This window comes from Musa acuminata, chromosome BXJ1-7 (genome assembly GCF_036884655.1).
Source record: "Musa acuminata AAA Group cultivar baxijiao chromosome BXJ1-7, Cavendish_Baxijiao_AAA, whole genome shotgun sequence".
NCBI classification, from domain to species: Eukaryota; Viridiplantae; Streptophyta; class Magnoliopsida; order Zingiberales; family Musaceae; genus Musa; species Musa acuminata.
Window position 1 is genome coordinate 12,263,709 of NC_088333.1, and position 21,012 is coordinate 12,284,720.

The 21,012-nt window shown below is 46.3% G+C and overlaps 6 protein-coding genes across 6 annotated transcripts; 4 read left to right on the forward strand and 2 right to left on the reverse strand.

Annotated features, from left to right (window-relative positions):
• The first annotated feature begins 2,033 nt into the window (after positions 1-2,033).
• LOC135678869 (xylan O-acetyltransferase 1-like) lies at positions 2,034-4,962 on the forward strand. Its single transcript, XM_065192102.1, has 5 exons — positions 2,034-3,079; positions 3,171-3,342; positions 3,420-3,619; positions 3,701-3,859; positions 4,518-4,962. Exons 1-5 carry the CDS (start codon positions 2,448-2,450, stop codon positions 4,876-4,878), a joined length of 1,524 nt encoding a protein of 507 aa, XP_065048174.1. The 5' UTR covers positions 2,034-2,447; the 3' UTR covers positions 4,879-4,962.
• Positions 4,963-5,108: 146 nt separating this feature from the next.
• Positions 5,109-6,120, reverse strand: LOC135678871 (protein SLE1-like). The gene is made up of 2 exons (XM_065192104.1): positions 5,542-6,120; positions 5,109-5,456 (listed from the first exon to the last, which is right to left on the reverse strand). The coding sequence occupies exons 1-2, from the start codon at positions 5,654-5,656 to the stop codon at positions 5,236-5,238; spliced, it is 336 nt and encodes a 111-aa protein (XP_065048176.1). The 5' UTR covers positions 5,657-6,120; the 3' UTR covers positions 5,109-5,235.
• A 1,735-nt stretch (positions 6,121-7,855) lies between these two features.
• LOC135678868 (probable protein phosphatase 2C 32) lies at positions 7,856-11,706 on the forward strand. Its single transcript, XM_065192101.1, has 4 exons — positions 7,856-8,393; positions 8,770-9,117; positions 9,549-9,728; positions 9,841-11,706. The coding sequence occupies exons 1-4, from the start codon at positions 7,920-7,922 to the stop codon at positions 10,000-10,002; spliced, it is 1,164 nt and encodes a 387-aa protein (XP_065048173.1). The 5' UTR covers positions 7,856-7,919; the 3' UTR covers positions 10,003-11,706.
• On the reverse strand, positions 11,352-11,678 carry LOC135680165 (putative cell wall protein). The gene has a single exon (XM_065194152.1). The coding sequence runs from the start codon at positions 11,676-11,678 to the stop codon at positions 11,352-11,354; it is 327 nt and encodes a 108-aa protein (XP_065050224.1).
• A 1,296-nt stretch (positions 11,707-13,002) lies between the features above and the next one.
• Positions 13,003-15,752, forward strand: LOC135678870 (mitochondrial succinate-fumarate transporter 1-like). The gene is made up of 2 exons (XM_065192103.1): positions 13,003-13,497; positions 15,003-15,752. Exons 1-2 carry the CDS (start codon positions 13,072-13,074, stop codon positions 15,537-15,539), a joined length of 963 nt encoding a protein of 320 aa, XP_065048175.1. The 5' UTR covers positions 13,003-13,071; the 3' UTR covers positions 15,540-15,752.
• Positions 15,753-18,296: 2,544 nt separating this feature from the next.
• LOC135678872 (mitogen-activated protein kinase kinase kinase 18-like) lies at positions 18,297-20,244 on the forward strand. Its single transcript, XM_065192105.1, has one exon. It carries the CDS (start codon positions 18,604-18,606, stop codon positions 20,236-20,238), a length of 1,635 nt encoding a protein of 544 aa, XP_065048177.1. The 5' UTR covers positions 18,297-18,603; the 3' UTR covers positions 20,239-20,244.
• Positions 20,245-21,012: the final 768 nt, after the last annotated feature.

The window sequence follows — 21,012 nt, forward strand, 5'->3', positions numbered from 1 at the left end:
TATATCTCTAATTTCAATTAAATCAACATTAAATAAATTAATCACAATATTAAATACATTAATTACTTCATAATTAACTCTATTTTATCATCATAAAAACTTCAAACAACATATTAGATATTAAGAACATTGAATAGGTTTAATCATCTCTTTCTATGTTAATCCTCTCTTTCCTAGTTGATTCAATCTACCAACGTGGGGTTTAATAGAGTGTAAATTAGAGAATAAGAGAAATATGTAAATGAAAAAGAGATTGAGAGGGGAATGATACTATAAAAAGGATTTAAAAATCCTTTGAAATAGTTCAAATGATCAATTTGACAATGTGAACTAAATCAATCCTAGCCATTGATCGGTATTGACTGAATCAATAGTATTAATTGAAATCCAACTTTTATCGATTAGTACAAATTAGTATAATCAAATTTTGATTGTTCCAAGATAATTCATATGTCAATCTCTTATCGATATGTATCACCCATATTGTTGACTCGATCGTAGAGTCTTCATCGCTCGATTTGATTGGTGTTTCACATCTAACACATCACACCTGCCATATTTGTTCTCAGACTAAGCTATGCATGTCAACGATCAAATGGCATATCGACGTGGTATGGTAATGGTTGTTGCCTATCGCATGCTCACCATGCTTTGCTAAGTTTCACTTCTGTAACACATGACACCTGCCATATATGTTCTCGGATTAAGATATGCAAGTCAATGATCAAATGGCAGACCAACCTGGTACAGTTGTTGCCGATCACATGCTTACCATGCATTGCTAAGGTGCCTTTCCTAGAGAAACACTTTTTGAGAGGTAAACTCAACTTGGCAGCAAATTTTGTTTGTTTTTGTTTTTGTTTTTGTTTTTGTTTTTTTCTTTTCATTCCAGGATGAATTATTCAATAATCATGAGCCATGAGCATGTGATATACAAGTGATCAACAAAATTTTCAATCTATTAAACCATGAAAAGGAATTCATTAATCATGCATCTGTCACATCCAGCACATCTGAACATGTTTCCCGTGGCTGTTATATTAAAAAGAAGATATTCCAACGAAGATTACACTGTAGCATAGCATCACCAATCTGCAAGTGGTTCTAGTGGGAATGTGGAGATCCACTTCAACTCATACTGTCACCTACCAATCAGATATCTCATCATACAAGCAACAATCAATGTTAACTACTCATACTGCAATCAAAAGGCAATGATTCCTGTCATCACTCATGTAGTAGAAATGTGTGATAACATAAACAGGAAGCAGATGAACTCTCTTGCACTGCTTCGTTTCAAGAGAAAGTGATCACTCCCCCCAGCTTTTAAGATTCTGATTTCAGCAAAGCTGCTCTCAATTCGACGACTTGAGCATTTAATATTGTCCTATCAAAGCCTTACAAGTACATATAAATCGAAGCTTGTATTGCCTTCCAAGTACTTACAACCTTGTCATAGAAATATTTGTATGCATTTTATATATAGGATCAAACAATATAGTACATGTGGACTTGTTCTTTATGTTTGCAGAGTCAAAGCTGTCCTTACACTTAGTTTACTCATATAAATACCAACTTCATCGATGGACTGTGATTGTTCTCTAAATTAATACATTAATAATGTCCATGTGAAACAACTCTAAGCATTCATCTGCTAGCTATTCACATTTGAACTTTTTGTGACAAACCATGGGGCCCTCAAGACATTGTTTTATATGCAAAGTCAATAATATATTTGTTGACCAAATTTCCATGCAAACTTATGTAAGTTTTGCTGTAAACTTGAGATTATGTATAATTAGCAGCTTACATAGGTAAAAGAAGTTCCATTGGTGGATCATTCCACATATGAAATAATGCCAGCTACAAATACATGTGCTATTGCCAGCCAGCAACTACAAGGAAAGAATAGTTCCTTGTATTAGATAAGTAGGTGGCTTGTCTCCTCACATGAATAGAGGTCAAAGAATCTGAGCGCAGCATTGTTAGGACTTGTCAGCCTTTGGCTATTCTAATTACACCAAAAGATGCAACCTACCCAACAACAAAAAAATATTGATGGAGCCCATCCTAGGGTTCTTCCAATAGCAGTACCACCACCTAATTATTATCTCTCTTCTGGAAGCTTATATGTTGTTGTTCATTGACGCTTCTTCTTCCTTCATCTTGTCCATCAATTTGATCCTCTCATCTGCTGTTCTTGGCCCATGGTGTGAGCTCATTAAAGGAACTCTGAAAGCAACACTTTGCAGCCAGCCAACGGGAAAGCCTGTCGAGAAAACCTCACTTCAACAAACCCCTTGAAACCTACTCCCTTATCGTCTTCTTCTTCTCCTTTGTATTCTTTGGGTTTGCTTCATTTCTTTCCTCATCTCCTTCAAACTTCAACCCTTTCTTGTATCTTGCTTTCTTCTTCTCTTCTCTTCTCTCCTTCATTTGAATCTGAGATGGTTCTGCCTCGCCGGAAAGCATCGGTTCTCGCGTCGGAAACGTTCAACGTGAAGCACTCGGCTTGGTTTAGCAATGGCCGGAAAAGGGGCAAGTACTCCGTCTTCGTCATGGTCTTCTCGGTGTTCCTCGTCTTCACGTTCATCTACAACGACGACGTCAAGTCGATCGCCGAGTATCGTCCTAGTGGCGGAGATAAGTCTCCGGGCATCACCCACGAAGAATTCCCCATAGCTGAGCCGACCAGGAAGGACGACCGAGAAGTTAACGGCTTCCACCAAACAAAAGAAGCCAAGAGGAGCATGGAGACCTCGGTGCAAGAACAGCGGAGTGCACCCGAAAGGGAAGACATCGTGCGAGTGGTGGAGTCGCAGGTCATAAGAGAAGAAGTGCATGAAGAGACAAGGGAGGCGCCCGAGCCGAAGCCGAAACGGCGACGAGTGGTCCTCGACGTGCCGGAGAGCTGCGACCTGTTCACTGGCCGATGGGTCTACGACGACGTGAGTTACCCCGTGTACAAGGAGCCGGAGTGCCAGTTCCTGACGGAGCAAGTGACGTGCATGAGGAACGGCCGCCGGGACGACGGATACCAGAAGTGGCGGTGGCAGCCTCGAGACTGTTCTCTGCCCCGGTACGATGCTGTTCTTTGCCGATCGACGGCACTGCTTTGCTCTCTTACTAGCAATTCTAACTGGCTTTATTTGGATTCCTTCGATGCACAGATTCGACGCGAGGGTGATGCTGGAGAGGCTGCGGGGGAAGCGTCTCATGTTCGTGGGTGACTCGCTGAACCGGAACCAGTGGGAGTCAATGGTGTGCCTCGTCCAATCCGTGGTTCCATGGGACAAGAAGACCCTCACCAAGAACGGCTCGCTAAACGTGTTCCGCATCGAGGTAATCCCTTTCTTGATCGACCTAGCAAAACCCCCTTCTGCCTCGATCGGAATCAAAGCCTTCTTTAACGCGAGCAGGAGTACAACGCCACCGTGGAGTTCTACTGGGCCCCATTCCTGGTCGAGTCAAACTCCGACAACCCAAAGATCCACAGCATCCTCAACCGCATCATCATGCCCAAGTCGATCGCCAAGCACGGCAAGGACTGGAAGAACGTGGACTACCTCATCTTCAACACCTACATCTGGTGGCTGAACACCCCCACCATGAAAGTCCTGTGAGTAGCTTTAACCGGACGAGCTTGGCCATACGGCAGACACCATTATAGCTGGTGATGAGTTGAACTTGATGTCTGCAGGCGTGGATCCTTCGATCAAGGATCGACGGAGTACGATGAGGTCGACCGGCCACTGGCGTACAGGAGAGTGTTGACCACATGGTCGAAGTGGGTGCAGAAGAACGTAGATCTCAACCGGACCATGGTGTTCTTCATGAGCATGTCACCCAACCACATCAGGTACGATCAACCCCATCATCAACCCTAGATTATATACAATGATACAGGACAGTAGATTAAATGAGACGCTGAGTGCCCACATGCTCTGATCCACAAGTTCTGAGATTTTAAGTACTACCATTCAACGTAATACATCATCGTTCCCCAAGGTGGCGTTGACAATGGTGTCCTGGGATCAAATAATTCTAGCTTTTCGTGACATTTACTGCATTATTTGTACGAATTTAATGATGGACGACCAATCAATATGGGGATGGTTGACGGAGTCAGAACCACGTATCAGCAATAATTCAACTCCGTCCCCGCAAGGCAATTCGACTTGAGGCTACGCACAGTCGCCATAGAAAGCTACTTTTAGGACGGCGAAGGCCCACCGCCGCTTTGGATCGAGACGGCTCCTTTGTGCCACGTTAGTTAACGAAAGATGATTGAAGGGAGCGGAATCAGACTACGGTGATGGGAAACTCCACAGCTCGTTCGTGCTTTAAAAAGGCCACAAAGACAACCCACAAGACGTGGAAGAAGGAATCGTCTCTACTTGATTGTGGTTATGCCAATCCCATCACGCATGCAGTGGCTTTTTGTCAACTGCATGTTGCCATGTGCCAACATGTGGCGTGGTACAGTACAATGGCGTAACATCTGGTAACAATTGCAGGAGCATGGACTGGGACGACCCCAAGGGGATCAAGTGCGCGCTGGAGACGCAGCCGGTGGTGAACCTATCCCACCCGCTCGACGTCGGCACCGACTGGCGGCTGTTCGTGGTGGCGGAGAACGTGATCAAGAAGATGAAAGTGCCAGTGACGTTCGTCAGGATCACGGGGATGTCGGAGTACCGCAAGGACGCGCACACTTCGGTGCACACCCTCCGGCAAGGGAAGCTGCTGACGGCGGAGCAGCAGGCCGATCCCGCCACCTACGCCGACTGCATCCACTGGTGTCTACCGGGACTGCCGGATACCTGGAACGAGTTCCTCTACGCAAGGATCGCCTCCCGGCCATGGCGTGATCACTAACAGCAGACTGCAACTACTCTGCAACATTGTATTTTTCTGTAAATTTGCAAAAGAAAAGTACTTTTTTATAGGGGGAACGATTCTTATGCAGTGTTACGACTCCTCTCCTCTTGACTATTTTTTGGATTATTAGATGGCCGTCCGTTGATTTATCGGACGGAACATATTTGAGGCACGGACCACTGCGTCATGCATGTTAAGCTCCACAACTCGTTAGTGTTATTACATGGTTTTGGAGTCGAAGCTCATGGCTGAGGCAAAAGGCCACGAGATGCATGCATCACACAAACTACAAACCGTACTTGCTACATCGACCGAAGCAACACTACCTACAAACGCTATCCACGAGCGCAAGGCTTAGTGCATCCTGAACTTGGACTCGTCGATCTCGATCCCTTCCCTCCGCGCCCGCTCTCCTCCCGACTCCTCCGTGGTGGACAGCCCGCCCTTGCGCCCCATCTCCTGGTACCCCTGAACCCCGATCTGCTCCTTCCTCGTCTGCCCTCCCTTGTGCCCCAGATCCTGATACCCTTGCGTTCCTAGCTGCTCCCTCCTCGTCTGCCCTCCACGGCTCCGTCCTGCGAGGAACCACCGTTTGTAAGAGACTCGATCCATATCTGGTGAGAGTACGTACTGTTATGCTATAGAACTTAGGAACAGGACCTTCGGCGAGGTGTTCCTGGGCCTCGAAGCTCTTCCCTCCCGTCCCACCAGGGACGACAGTCTCGCCCCGCCTCGCCCTCTCGTCGAGCTCCCGCCTCTCCTGCTCCGTCGACATCCTTCTCACTCGTCGCAACCACCACGCAACCACCACCCGCGCGAAAGCCTTTCGATCCCCACTTGCCTCAGCATCTGACGACACTCGGATGAGCTGCTGCCAATGGCGATGGCGAGGTTAAATGGAGGAGAAAGGGCGGTGCGGGGCGGGAGGAGACGGCGCCACCTGGGAGTTTAGTTGGAGGATAGCGAGGTCGTGAGCGCTCGGACGTGTGGGGCGCTGCTCTCTGGTTGGAGCGACACGAGTGCAAGCAACGTGTCGGGCGCTGCTCTCTGGATGGAGCGACACGAGTGCCTGCTTGCATGCAAGGAGACCGGCAGCTCACACCTTTTTCTCAGGGCTGGCAGAAGGCTTGCGGCGGACACTGAGAAGACGAGCTGAGCTCAACTCTGTAGATGGACTCAGTCCCGTCTGAGGAACGAACGGACAACATTCTTCTCGGTCTTTTCTTGCCCGCTCACCGACCTGCTCTACAGTTGAAGGCAGAAATGCCCTCACAGTGGGACCCAGAGATGTACGACATGGCTGAGCGGCCGAGACATAGTCCACCCTCGTGTTGGAACGTGAATGCAGTCGGGCAAAGACCGTTGACGTCGGTTCACGAGTCACGTGTAATTGACTAAATCTAAAGTAGATTCTCCCGCCATCCTATAAAGAAAAATAAAAGTAAAACAAAGACGAAGATGAAGAATTCAAAGCAACACCGTCACTAAGAGATGTTGCATCCTCTCACCTTGGGAATAACTGAAGTCGGATCCGTTTGAGTTTCTACTAGATTAGGACTTGGTAATTTGGAAGATCTAGATCGAATCACTTCAGCTACCAAATGTACAGAAACTTCTTATTTGACCATAAAACATAATCCGATAATTTAATTTGACTTGCTCTGACCATGTCAAAGACCAAACAACCATAGATCCCTGTTTGGCTATACGATTCGCCTTGGATAACCAAATGATACTTTGAAATGGTTGTACATGTTAATAAGAATTTAATTGACCTTATAGACTGTTTTACTAGTCAACGGTGTCTGCAGCAAAGCAAGGCTGCTTAGTTGACAAATAGGAGGTGTCGAACAATTGTTTCTTTAGTTAAAGACTTTGTTTTTGCTCCTCCAAACAAATGTTATCACCTTTCATGACCTATTTTTGGATTCTACCTTAATTTCAAATGAACAAAAAATAATGAAATAGTAACTTTCTTATCGACTACATATATCTCCAATTATTTCGTGTCTGCAATACCAGCACTTCACCGTGTGCATACTTTATCCCGTACCAATTGCACACTCTTAACGTTCATTACCGTGTCGGGCAACGCGAATTAGGGCGACTTGTAAGTCGTCGCGTGTGCGGCGACTGTAGTAAAGCATTTGGTTGACTCTGTCGCCGCTACGTCGGAACAAGTGGAAGCTGCCCGGCTACATGGCGGCACCACAATTAAAGGACGCGTGTGCGCGGCTCAACGGTCTGCTTCCTGCTCTGTTCCAACGGTCGTATTTTTATTTTCATTTCTATACTCCTGTCACTTCTCCTAACGTTCGGCTCTCCGGACCCCACCGAGCTGTCGATCACGTGCATTAGCTCCACTTTGACCCAAGATTCTTAGTAGCCCGGTCACCCGTCGCAACATCTCTCTCGTTTCGGACCAACCAGGCACGGGGATCGCCATTACATGGCGTGCCACGCAACAGATCGACGCGTTCGCTGCATGATCTGTCGTGGTTAGATTGGTGTTGCGTGTTCGCGAAAGAAGTCTCTCCTTCCAGAAAACACTTCCATTACCCACTCCCTTCATACTCGTTGGTCGTCCTGTCTTTGGTTGGAGGTCCTTTGTGGGTCCCGATGGAGTGTCAAATAGAGAGGCGGGTGAGTCAGCCGAGCGAGGACGGGTGACACGTTACTCTTTGCTTAGAGAGATCGCTTCAAGCGACCGCGTCTCGATGTTGGAAAGGAAAGGTCGGACTTCTCACACCTTCGCCAACACGCCATTTACGTTGCTTTGACTCATCTGCCAAATCTTCCGATCCAGTGCCCTTTCGGGCTTCTGTTTTTCATCCGGCACCGATCGATAAGTCCAACCTCTATCAGATCCTTCTGATTCTGTCAGATGATCTCAATCGTCCAAATCTACAAGTGCTAGTTCTTGAGGAGCATTTTACCAACACTCGAGCGCTATAAATATCAGCTCTCCGACGGCGAGTTCAATTTGGTGAAAGGAAGCGACTTGGCATCAGAGAGAAAAAGCAAGAGAAGACTAGACGATGTCGTGCTCTGTGGCTATCGCCAGCTCTCCTGTGTTTTCCCCAACTCGGATCTCGATCTCGTGCAAGGGGTCCCCGGAAGCCCTCGCCCTCAACACGGGCTCGCCCGCCGCCTCGTCGTACTCGTCCTCCCCGTTCCGGTCGCGGTTCCAGAGAGCCTCAAGAGGGCTGCGGGCGATCAACGCCGGAATCGGCGCCGCCTCACCCGCCTCGCCCTCCGTTGACACGGCCAGGTCCTCCCCGCCTCCTCCGGCTTCGGCCGAGTTGGGGTCGGTGTTGAAGAGGAAAAGGCCGGCGCGGATTGATATCCCCTTGATGGAGGGGTTGCCCTTCGCGTCCGAGGGATCGGATGGTAAGAAGGAGGTGGAGGCGGAAAGCGTGAGGTATTCGATGTATTGCAAGAGGGGGAGGAAGAGGTTGGAGATGGAGGATCGGCATAAGGTGACGCTGGACCTCAATGGAGACGCCAAATTGGTAGGTGTCCTTCGAGGGTTTCATTTATCTTTGTTCTGTTCTTGAACTAAATATTTTGGAGTCCAGATTAGGCGTAAAATTGAGATTTCTCTGTATAATTATCATAAGAAGTCGATAATTCTATGTGCGAAAACTTCAAACGAATTAAAGATTGGCTTTTGCGGTCTTTAAGTCGGTCTAATTTTCTGCTCTGTGAATTGAGCAGTAAAAGATTGGATTTTGTTCATAAAGTATTAATCGTGGGGTTTGATGAGGTACAGATAGGTGATTAAAGGCTTGAGATTTTGGTTTGCTAGAAAATTTGCAATGTATTTGTGGCATGAATTCTTCTAGTCCTAACTTGATCTCATTTTTTCCCTCCCCTTTGTGTTCGCAGTCTTTCTTCGGCATCTTTGATGGGCATGGTGGCAAGAGAGCCGCTGAATTTGCTTCTGAGAACATGGGAAAGTTTATAATCGAACAAGTGTCGACAACAAGTGGAGCAGGCTCCAGCGCTATGGAGGAAGCTGTTAGGATTGGATATATGAAAACCGATAAAGAGTTCTTGAAGGCGGAAATGGATGGAGGTGCTTGCTGCGTGACCGCCTTGCTCATAGATGGTGATCTTATTGTCTCAAATGCTGGCGATTGCCGAGCCGTATTGAGCCGAGCGGGTAAAGCAGAGGCCCTCACATCCGACCACCGGCCCTCTCGAAAAGACGAAAGGGAACGAATTGAGAGCCTTGTAAGTATTTCTACATCATTTGGTTCATCCCTTCTTTTCCATAGTTTGATAATATGACTGTTGATATGTGTGGGAGGGAATTCTTCCTGTATGCCATGAACGAATTGGTTAATGACCTCAATCAATTTAGTTTTTCCATGAATTAGGGTACCACCATTTACTTAGATTGATGAGAAATGAGATCGACGAGAAATCCTGATCACTAAGATTTGATGCTAGTATCAGCTGATGACACTGTTAACAGAGCATGGAATCAGCAAAATTTGCTGAAACTTTACATTTGATGCTTCTTGATTTCAGAGTAACTTAGCGTGGGTTCAGTACTATTAATTGATCTTAAGATGATCATGAAAATGTATGCAAAAATAATGTCTTTGCAATTTGATACCTTGAAAAAATTTGCTCATGAGCATGGTGTACATCTCATGCAGGGTGGCTATGTCGATTACTGCCGAGGCACATGGAGGTTACAAGGTTCCCTTGCTGTATCCAGGGGAATTGGAGATTTGCATCTGAAACAATGGGTGATACCGGTGCCGGAGACTAAAATCATTAACATTGAAACTGAATGCGAGTTCTTAATTCTTGCATCTGATGGGCTATGGGACAAGGTACAATTGCTCTCTGGGTTTATCTATCTTTTGTTGGACTGCAAAACCTTTCTCCTTTTATCTCTGCTCTCTCGAGTGAAGATGACAATATGCTACTCCTAATTCTTTTCAGGTTAGCAATCAGGAGGCTGTAGATATAGCTCGACCATTGTGTATGGATGCCGACACTGCATCATCATTGTCTGCTTGCAAAAAGCTTGTGGATTTATCGGCTACACGAGGATCACTGGATGATATAAGCGTTATGATAATAAAGTTGCAGCATTTTGTTTGAAGGGTTATGAAGTAACAATCCCGAATAGCATTCATTGACAAACAGAATTAGGAATAGATGTTAGTTTTGTGCCGCAAGTATTATTTTCATGGACTTGCGGCTATCACCATTGGAGTTAGCTAATTCTCTGATTTGTATTTAGATTTTTTCCAAGATGATGATTACTAACTTTGTACTGTAAGAACTTGTAGAAATTGACATGAGATAGATACTACATTATTTTGCATGTCTGATACAAACCTTTCAACCCATTGTTGTCTTATTGGTGTTTCATTTTGTTTGGCATGAAATAATTATTCCACAGCTAGCTTGATAATGAATGAATGTCAAGGAGAGATTGTGCATGTAATGTAATAAAACAAGACAAACTGATCATTTTTGCAGATGAGAATTGGGAATCTAAACCATAAGACCGGAGTCTTAATATTGCCATAACTTTCAAGAGTGTAAGCCAACCATTTCACCCATATTCACCGATCTGTGTTCTTCAACAATCACTACTTTCATGCAACAATTATACCTTATTTCTAGTAAATGTCTAAATAAGTATCTGCTAATGAATTCTGAGATATGCTACTTTTCCCTGAAACCTGTCACTATGAATATGCCTTCAATCTGGCCTCTTCTTTCCTAATATTGTTCCATTTGCTTGCTTACAAAGGCAGATTACACCACACAAGAAGTGCCATCAACCTTACCACCAACCATGTTCTTGGTGACCAAAATCATCAAGACAGGTCCCATCTCTTCATTCATTCATTCATGTCTCGCCGCTCTGGGTTGAGACAGAATTAGTCAGATCTGGAACATCTTTCGCCCAGCTTAGTTTACTGTTACAAATTGGAATAGATGGAACTCCAATGGCAACAACCATTGGGTATATCGAACTTTTCATCCTTTATTTACAGACCTCTATACTTCTTAGCTGAAATAAATGTTCATTGAGCCAGGAGAAGCATCTGACAGTATCAGCAGTTCTTCTTTAGAGAAAAAGGGTAAATTAGCAGTATTAACTGAGCACTGAAGATTGACTTTTGAACTGAACTCTACTTCTTGCATGCAGGCAATTGAAGGAAAAGTACAGCAGCTACTCGATGCAGTGATTGATACAGGTAAAAACCATGAACTACAAGTCACCCACTGACTCCACTCTGTGCAACAAAAATCATCAAGTACAATCTAAGAATTCCAGAGATCATCAACAGAACCCAATGACTCTTTCACTCTCTACAACCAAAACCATCAAGCACAATCTAAGAATTCCAGAGATCACCAACAGAAGCAGTGGTGAAGAAGCTTCACCAGTTTTATTCAAAGCTAGCAGTCCACTACGACTCTGCTGCTTGCTCTCATGGGATCACTCCGCGGAATGGATTGGGGACCTCATACCCGGGGTTGGGAACAAAGGTGTCATCGTTCCCAGGAAGATACTCGCCATTAGCTGCAGCTGGGATGCTGTGGTCTAAACCACGGAATCCAGGCATCTCATGGCTGCCGATCATGTACCGCCCGATACCAGGAATCAGTACAGTGCCTTCATGGCCGAGGAACTCGGTCTCCTTCGTGTCCGAATTGGCCGGAACTTTACGTCCGGCGAGTGCAACTTGAGCTACGGATATCAGTCCCAGGAAGAGGAGGATGAGAGGGAGAGTAGGGCAGCGTGAGCAGCTCCCCATTGACACAGACAACGACAAGAAGAAGAAGGAAGTAGTAGTAGAGACAGCTGTGTTGGATTGCTGCTGCAAGCTCTGCTGCTTCTTATATAGGCAGAGAAGAGTTCATGGTGTTAGGTGGAGAAATGGCGGTGATTAATTCTGGCTTGCCAACCTTCCGTGAGTGACAGCGAGAAGCTTTGTTACATAGCGTGAATTAAGTAGGCTCCAAATCCATCTAACCCGATTCATTACAAGAAGCAGACACCAACAATCATTTCCTGCTCATTCATGTTGCCACCTTGTACATCCAAGGATATAAATTAGGGTTTACGTTGCTGTATGTGGCTTCTCCTTCCACGTACTGGTGGACATTAAATCGAGGGCATGACCGAGCAGGAGGCTGCTCCACGAGATTGTTGGGATTCAATTAAATCCCAATCTCTCTCATCAACGTCATGAGCACCAAGTCGAGCGTAATACCATAGTCCTCCTCTACACAAACTGACGATGATGATTTGGTGGCTTTTGTTCATATCCTCATCAAAGCGTTTCAACCATCTGATGCAGTCAAAGCGCTTCGCTTTATTTGTTACTCTTACATCCAAAATTTCCTCGTGAGACCGACCATTCACATCCCACGAGGATTTCTAAACCTAAAAGTTATTTATGATTACAGATTTCTCGTATGATATCTCCTCTTGATAACTTGATCGAAATCATCTTCGACACACGTAAATCGACTACATTTCCTATCGTTCCTTCTTTTGAATTTGACCCAAAGGTATAATAAATATTATGACACCCATCTATTATCTTCCCAACCATCCGACGATTTCGTCACGGTAAAGTGTCCAAATACCTCTCCTGGATCAAACACGTTCGTACCCGAGTTCGCACCCTAGCATGGGCCAGCACTGCCGACATGGTCCACCTGGCTTTGAATCGAGACAGCTCACTCGGGTGGTTGACCGAGTCTCGAGTGAGCCCAGTGGAAACCAGTGTATCAATTGGACCGCTGCGTGCCCCACAAACAGGCTCCTATTAAAATAAAGACTCCTCTACCCGTTGCCCCACTGCAGCGCTGTAGAAGCCAAACGTGCCGGATTTCTCCACCGTAACGCGTGGGTCTTCCTGTTATCACGGACGTCCGATCATGATCGGACCGCTCTCGTTCGAAGATCACGTCGGTGATCGCGCACGCACTCGCAGTTGGCAGCCGAAAAGCCTACCCCTTTTTTTTGGGGGGAGGGGTATTTGACGGCACATGCGCCACCAACGGTGGCGATCCGATCTCGTTCCGACGGGCCACACCAACACTAAACTATGACGGTTCAAAGCGTTGAATAAATGCTGATTTGGCGTCGGTTCGACCCGTCTCTCCCTCCTCCCCATCTCCGTTGGGGATTCATCCCACATGGCCACGACCGTCAGCGAAGCAGGCGGCGCTGGCGATGAAAGAGGCCGCAGGAAGGGCCGGACCACGCCGCCGCACGTCAGGGCGCTGGCGGGGTCTCTCGGCGGGGTCGTGGAGGCGTGCTGCCTGCAGCCCATCGACGTGATCAAGACGCGGCTCCAGCTCGACCGCACCGGGGCGTATCGCGGGATCGTGCACTGCGGCGCCACCGCCGCTCGGACCGAGGGGGTGCGCGCCCTGTGGAAGGGCCTCACCCCCTTCGCCACCCACCTCACCCTCAAGTACGCCCTCCGCATGGGCTCCAATGCCCTGCTCCAGTCCGCCTTCAAGGACCCCGCCACCGGCGACCTCTCCAACCGCGGCAGGGTCGCCGCCGGATTTGGCGCGGGCGTCCTCGAGGCCCTCGTCATCGTTACCCCCTTCGAGGCGAGCCCCGTTGCCCCTCATCTTATTATCTAGTTCCCAATTTCTGACCTTGATATTGTCATTGTAGTCGTTGCTGTCTGATTGCTTATTAATATATGTTTCTCATCGATCTTTATCGTGCTGTTTAGGTCAAAGATTTTGATCTTTTTTACTGTTTCTAAATTGGTCATCTATTGGAGAAAAAATTATACTAAAATCTTGAACTTGATATTCTTGATCTAATGATTATTGCAATATCAATCCACTTAACATTAATGTATGAAAAGGAGGTCAAACCTTTGAAGGAGAAAGATCGTGTTATGAGTTCTTTCATTCCTACTAAGGCATGCTATTGAATTTGCCTCAGACCAAGTGTCCTTTTACGGAAGCCATATATCTTAAGATGTTCGTATGCATTTTCATATTGTACATGAGTTTGTGATCCCTCTTATTGTTGTCATAATCAGCATATTGGTATGTGGCATTCTTGATCAGACACTGCATTGAATTTGAGATCTCGTACACGGAAAAAGTTTCAGGACCACCGATTAGGTATTGGTACAACTGATATAGATCTCTTGTTGGTCTTAAAATTGATATACTTCCCTAATCATGATATTGCTTTAGCATACTTGCATCTTTACCCCAAAGTCTCATTAAATCATAGGTTTTCCTGGAAAGGACAATGCTGGTATAACCATCCAGTTGTCTGCCCATGAAGACCTGATAATTATCTCACACCTTGTCCGGCAAGAGTCACCAGCATAAGTGCAACTCGTATTGATTTAGCTCAGCAGGCACAACTCCATTTGCCTTAGAGGTGATTGGTTTGGACCTTCATGATGAATCTATATGCATTCCTCTCTAAACTTTTTCTGGAAGTTGCCAAACCTTTATTCAAAACATAGTGGATGTGAAAGATAGATGTCGACCATCTCGAACTACATGTTTATTCTTCAGTTATTTATTTATTTTCACTGAAGTATTGTTTACATTATCAAATTGAGGAAATGACTTTGTGCACAATGAAGATCCAAGAGTCTTCTTTTTGCAGAAAACCAAGTGGTTTCATTAGGATAAAATTGGACTGAGCTTTTGTTACAGTATTTGAAGTTTTTAGTTGCTTTGAAATGCTAGGAACTGCATACACCTTACATTCTATTGCCAAGAAAATAATTTTGTGTCAGTCAGCTGAGACCTTTACGACCCAATGATTATCACATAATTCTGAATAAGAAGATAAACAGGGCTCTGGGTCTGTAGATATCAGATATAACGGCGGAGTGAACAAATCCTAAATTTAGAAAGAGATTGAATTTAACCTGTTTATTTACAAACATTTGACTCTGCATAATATCCGCACACAAGGTCATGCGCTTCAGGTTCATTGGCACTAGGCGTCGTTTGCTAGACATGTGTTCTTCTCCAGAATTCTCCTTTTTTATAGGTAACTTGTGCTGGATTGCTGTTTCATACTTGTGCTCTTTCACAGTTGTGAAGCATTAATGTAGATCTCATGAATACAGGTGGTGAAGATTAGGCTGCAGCAACAAAAGGGGCTGAGACCCGAGCTTCTAAAGTACAAGGGTCCCATACATTGCGCAAGGATGATCATTCGCGAAGAAGGCATTTTGGGTCTTTGGGCCGGAGCTGCACCGACCGTCATGCGTAACGGAACCAACCAAGCCGCCATGTTCACGGCGAAAAATGCGTTCGATGTTGTTCTCTGGAAGAAGCATGAAGGAGATGGCAAGGTGCTTCAACCGTGGCAGTCTATGATTTCAGGCTTTCTTGCGGGGACTGCTGGGCCAATCTGTACCGGCCCCTTTGATGTTGTCAAGACAAGGCTGATGGCCCAAAGCAGATCAGGTGGTGATGTGAAATACAAGGGCATGGTGCATGCGATCAGAACAATATTTGCCGAAGAAGGGTTGCGTGCGCTTTGGAAAGGATTGCTTCCCAGGCTGATGAGGATCCCACCTGGGCAGGCCATAATGTGGGCTGTTGCTGACCAAGTAACCGGACTCTATGAGAAGAGCTACTTACATCGGGCTCATCTATGATCACCCTCGTCGATTGCTTTGCCAATAAAAAGGACTTGGATGATGAATGTCCATCAACTTTCATTTAGCTTTCTGAGAAAGGATAAAGCATTAGAGCTCACACATATCTGCTGAACATGATTCTGTAGCAAAGGAAGATTACATTGTTGTTGTAGTTTACATGTACAAGATATTGGTTGGTTCAATCATTCATTTGATCCTATGCTGTTTATATGTCTGAATGTGAAATCTGATCCATCTGACATCTGAATAAAGCTGTTCAACAACTACTCAGAGCTTTTTTGTGAGACAATTTTCTCGATACATATACCTTCGCTTGGCATATACTGCGTGACATCATCGCTCTGTTTGTGATCTGTAAGCCATTTCTGAGTTGTATAATGGCAAAGATGAACTGCGCAACAGATGTATGGTTCAATGGATGTACATTTCTTTTGTTCCAAAGCTGTGAGGCAGCATATTTCGTGGGACGAACCAAAACCTTGGAAATTGAGACTGGCAACTCGTGACTGCATCACCGCAAAGCACCATAAATGCTCGTCTCCGGCCATTGGCTGCGTGCTTTGCAGCAGCAGAGGCTGGTGGCGTGGGACCCACCGCCCTCCGTCTCACTGCGTGCCAGCTCGTCTCGGGAAAGACAAGCAGGCGTCATCGTCCCCGTTGGTGCTGCTCAGCCGCAAAGCTCTAATATTTTCTTTAATTCTCAGATAATCATTTAATATCTAAAAAAATACTCCTTCAAAAAACTATCATTTTAAATAGTTTAATTTAAAATTTATTATTATCATAAAATATATATTTTTTTTATTTTGATAAATAAAAATATTAATATTATAGTATTATTTTTGAAATAACAACATATGTGAATCATTGATATAATAAATATTTATTTTATTTAGAAAATATATGTTATCCGATTGGATCATATGGTTATTGATTGTCAAACGTATCCGAAGTGAAAATAGGAATAGTTTTATTTAAAATTTATTACTATCATAAAAATATATTTTTATTTTGAAAGAATAAAAAATATTAATTTTATAAAACCTGAATAAATATTTCAAAATATTTAAACTTAAGTTAATAATAAGAAAAAAATCATACATTTATGATTTAATTTTAATCTTTATTCACTTTTTATTTGAGATTAGAATAGGATATTAAACAGTAATTTCGATCGGAGAAGCAGAAGAGAACGGAGGATTAATTCTTTGCATTGTATGATCGATATTACATAAATATTGAACAGAGCAGAGCAGAGCAGAACAGAGGACATGACATAAATATTTCGATCAGAATAGCAGAACAGAACAGAACAGAGGATTAATTCTTTCCATCATACGATCGATCGGACATGGTAAAAACTCTTTTATATCTGCTTGGCACAAATTCCAACATTGTTTATATTGATGAGGTGAGGTGAGGTGAGGTGAGGAAAGCTGCAGGCCAGCTTTCCATGTCGCCATTATTATGGAGTTCAGGGGTGGTCAGATACGAACTCTGTGGACATTGTTATTGCTGTTTGCCTCGAGAGGAGCGTGTGCCGAGTTTGATGGTGTGCTACGCATGTGGGATTGGCTTTAATGTCCATCCACAACTATCTCTCTGTCTCTCTCTCTCTAATTCTTTTGGTCCTTCACCCTTGTTATGTGCTTGAGTCTAAGACATAAGAACTTTGGTTAGTAAAGATCTGAGAAGGATCAATGCACTAATTTTATCTTTATACTGATCGTTTACTGTATCTAAAATGAGATGAATCGCAAGAGAGAGAGAAAGAGAGAGGCTGCGAACTTGAGAGGCATGTATGTATTAAGATAAAACTCCATATACAAAAGACCCAGTTAATAATCTTGTTGACTGAATCATACATAATATGTTAAACATGTTTAATTATCAATCGTGTTGATTTGATCTCTAAATTTTATAATATATTATTTAAATTTAGATTTAAGCATCACAAACATCAATGAGTTAATGAAACAATTATTCTATCGAATCAGATCTTCACAATGAATATCAAAATCAACAAAATTAAAATGTCTACCGCTAATTCACCTCAGTATTAGACACGAAAAGAAAAGGAGAAGGAGAGGCCCCCCTTTTCCCCTTCTCTGCATCACACACATGTGGTGTGTGTGATGTTTTGTGCCCTCACTGCATTCAATACTACATGAATTCTTCAAACCCTTCCCTTCTCATGTCCCCTCCCCTCCATGTTGACATCCCCTAAACAACACACCTTTTATCTTCCTTGCTAACATTCTTGCCGAATCTCCTTCTCCCTATTTTTCACCAACCAAATATTAAGGAAGAACACGCAAAGTGAGAAACTGTGCACGTTAATGCCGCCGTCGTTAATTGAACACGATGCAGGTTTGCCTGCATGTCTCTTTCTCGGCCGACACCCCGCCGTAATCAACTCCTCCATTGCTGAGAACATGGCCTCCAGCTCCTGTTCTTGGATCACCTCCCGTTTCCACGGCTGCTCCTTCGTTAGGAGACACCGAATCGGACCGATACGATCGACCATGATCTGTTCGTGTTATAGCAGGAGACAGGGCAGGGCGACTCTGTTTTGTTCCTTTGTTTCTTTCTCTGCTTCGTCGGTTGGTGTTGGACGGAGAAAGATGGATGCCGAGATGTCTCGTGCATTACAGCCATCATTCCCTTTCTTTATATGCATGCAGTGCTCGATCTCGAGCTGGCCGGTGTTCCCGCGCGGCAGGAAGCGAGCACGCCATGGCGTGCCGTGCCATCATTCTGGGCCATGACGTGCGCCCACCGAATCCCCACCACCGCCACCAGCAGGAGGAAGGAAGACGGTCGTCGTCCTGCACGTCTACTGCTGCTGCTGCTGCGGCCACAGCAAGCGTCGTGCGCCCCTCGACCGCATCCCACGAGCCACGCAGCCACCACTACGTCGAACTTGCCCCATCCCACCAGTCTCGCCATCTCCATGAAGTCAAACGAGCTTAACTCCAGCAAAACTTAAACCACGTTCGCAATCAGTCACTCGATGCCGAGTCGGCTTAAATCGAATTGACCAAATCAAGACCCAATTCGGATGGGTTCGTCGTCGTCCATTTCCATTACGTCAAAGAAACCGTTTCCGGTGGAGCCTTTTTCCCACGCCCCGCTCCCACCGTTGGCCACTTCCCCGCTTTCTCTCCCCTCTCACGTGCTCTTATTTACTGCACGCCTAACTATATATACCGGTCCTGCCGTTTCTGCTGCCCTCTATCCGCTCCGTTCCCTTCTCACTCCCGGCTCCTGTCTTAGCTCACCATACCAGCCTTTCTCCATGGAGGGCCGCCGCCGCCGCGATAGCAGGAGTTGGGTGAGGGGGCGAGTCATCGGAAGCGGTTCCTTCGGTACCGTCAGCCTCGCCTTGGACGAATCCAGCGGCGAAGTCTTCGCCGTCAAGTCCGTCCCTCTGCATTCCTCCAACCCCGCTCCGACCCTTGCTCTCGATAACGAGATTCGTCTCCTCAAGTCCCTCCGCTCGCCTTACGTCGTCGAGTACCTCGGCGACGACACCACCCGCGAAGCTCGCGCCGGCGCGTGCCGCAACTTGCACATGGAGTACATGCCCTGCGGCACCGCGGCGGACTTGGAGACTGCGAGGAAGAAGAAGGGGAATTGCCCCATGGACGAGCTCGAGGTGCGAGCTTACGTTCGGTGCGTCGCCTGCGCGCTTCGTTACCTCCACGACGTCGCCGGCGTCGTGCACTGCGACGTCAAGGGCCGGAACGTGCTTCTAGGCCGAGCTCCCGGCGTCGCTAAGCTCGCGGACTTCGGCGCCGCGGTGAGGATTTCCGATGGAGGCGAGCGTAACAGGGTGCGGGGAACGCCGCTGTGGATGGCGCCGGAGGTCGCGAGGGGGGAGCGGCCGAGGCCAGCGTCGGACGTGTGGTCGCTCGGCTGCACGGTCATCGAGATGGCGACCGGAGCGCAGCCGTGGCCGGACTACGCGCCCAAGGATGCCGAGGCTGCTATGTTCTTCGTCGGCTACGGCGACAAGCTGCCGGAATTCCCTCCCTGGCTGTCGGAGCTCGGCCGCGATTTTCTCGACAAGTGTTTGAGAAGGAACGCGACCGAGAGGTGGACGGCGGAGCAGCTACTGCGGCACCCGTTCTTAGCTGAAGCAGACATCGAGACGCCTAGGGGAGTGCTCGAGTGGGCCAATTCGGAGTTCCGTGACGACGCCGACGATTGCAGCAGGGAAAACTACAGCACGGACTACAGAAGCGTTGCGGATTCCATTGATCTGATGGCTTGTGGAGGAGAGAGAGTGAGGGAGTTGGCTTCGAGTGTGGGAATTATAGGGTGGGATAGTGATGGTTGGGAGGAAGTGAGGAGCGCAGAGGAGCACAATTGGGCAGGGGATGGAAGAACAGAATTGGTCGTGGGTGGGTGGAGGGGAGAAGAAGGGGGGAGGACATGCTCGGAATATTCCAATTGCTGCAGCGTGGGAATGGCTGACGAGGATAGGGCTGGCAGTGCTGCTGCTGCTCCTCTATGTGGCTCTTGTAATGGCGGTTCGGTCGGTTTACATGGGACCGATGATCTCAATAGGAAGGTGTTCTTTGGATGGTGTGGTTTACTGTTACTCCTACATGTGAAAGTTGATGTTCCCATGCACTCGTCCTTTATCATTGCAACATTCTCCGTAGTTTCGGAGAATGGATTATTTTTGTGACTCAAATTCTGACCTCTCAGATTATAAAGAGGCCGCACAGAAGAGTATTTTCTTGATGGAGTCTGGGCAACTGTTCCAAGTGATGCAAGTTGAAGCACTTGTGTCTCTCATGCTTTCAGTACGAGAGCCACACACACCAAGAGCATGGGGGGGGCGGGGGCGGGGATGCTCCACTGCCCCTCTCTCGGTGCTCCGAATAAAACTCGAGTACATTCTCATCTCACTTTATGCATGATTGTGTCTGTGGTCATTACTCGAGTCAGAGAGAGAGAGAGAGAGAGAGCTGAGGTGGCCTGTCTTCTTCCTCAGCTTTCGGCCAAGCTCATGCAGTATGGATTATGTGGGGTCGGGACTAACTCTCCCTCGCCTCAAAAGATAAGTGGTTGCAGATGGCCCACATGACGCCTTCTCTTTACCTCAGTCACGCTGCGGCCACCCAAAGATGGCTACAAAATTATGGCGGAGTACGGTGCATGGGAAAGACGAAGGCGGACGGCCAGCTTTTTCATAGTTATGCCCTGTGCCAAGTAAGTGACAGCTGCCGCAACCCCAAACTAAGAATAACCGAAGACGACATTTGCGGGCTTTTCATTTTGTGGTTGGGTCATATGATTCGAGGACGAACCGTAGTATATGGTACTGTTGATGAGAAAGCATTTCAAGTTTGCACAGCCATTGCAGCTTCACCTATTGGCATCCGAGGAAAGAGGAAGCATTATGAGAAGAGACGAGAATAAATGTTGGGTAATAAATAAGAACATTGCTTTCGGTTCT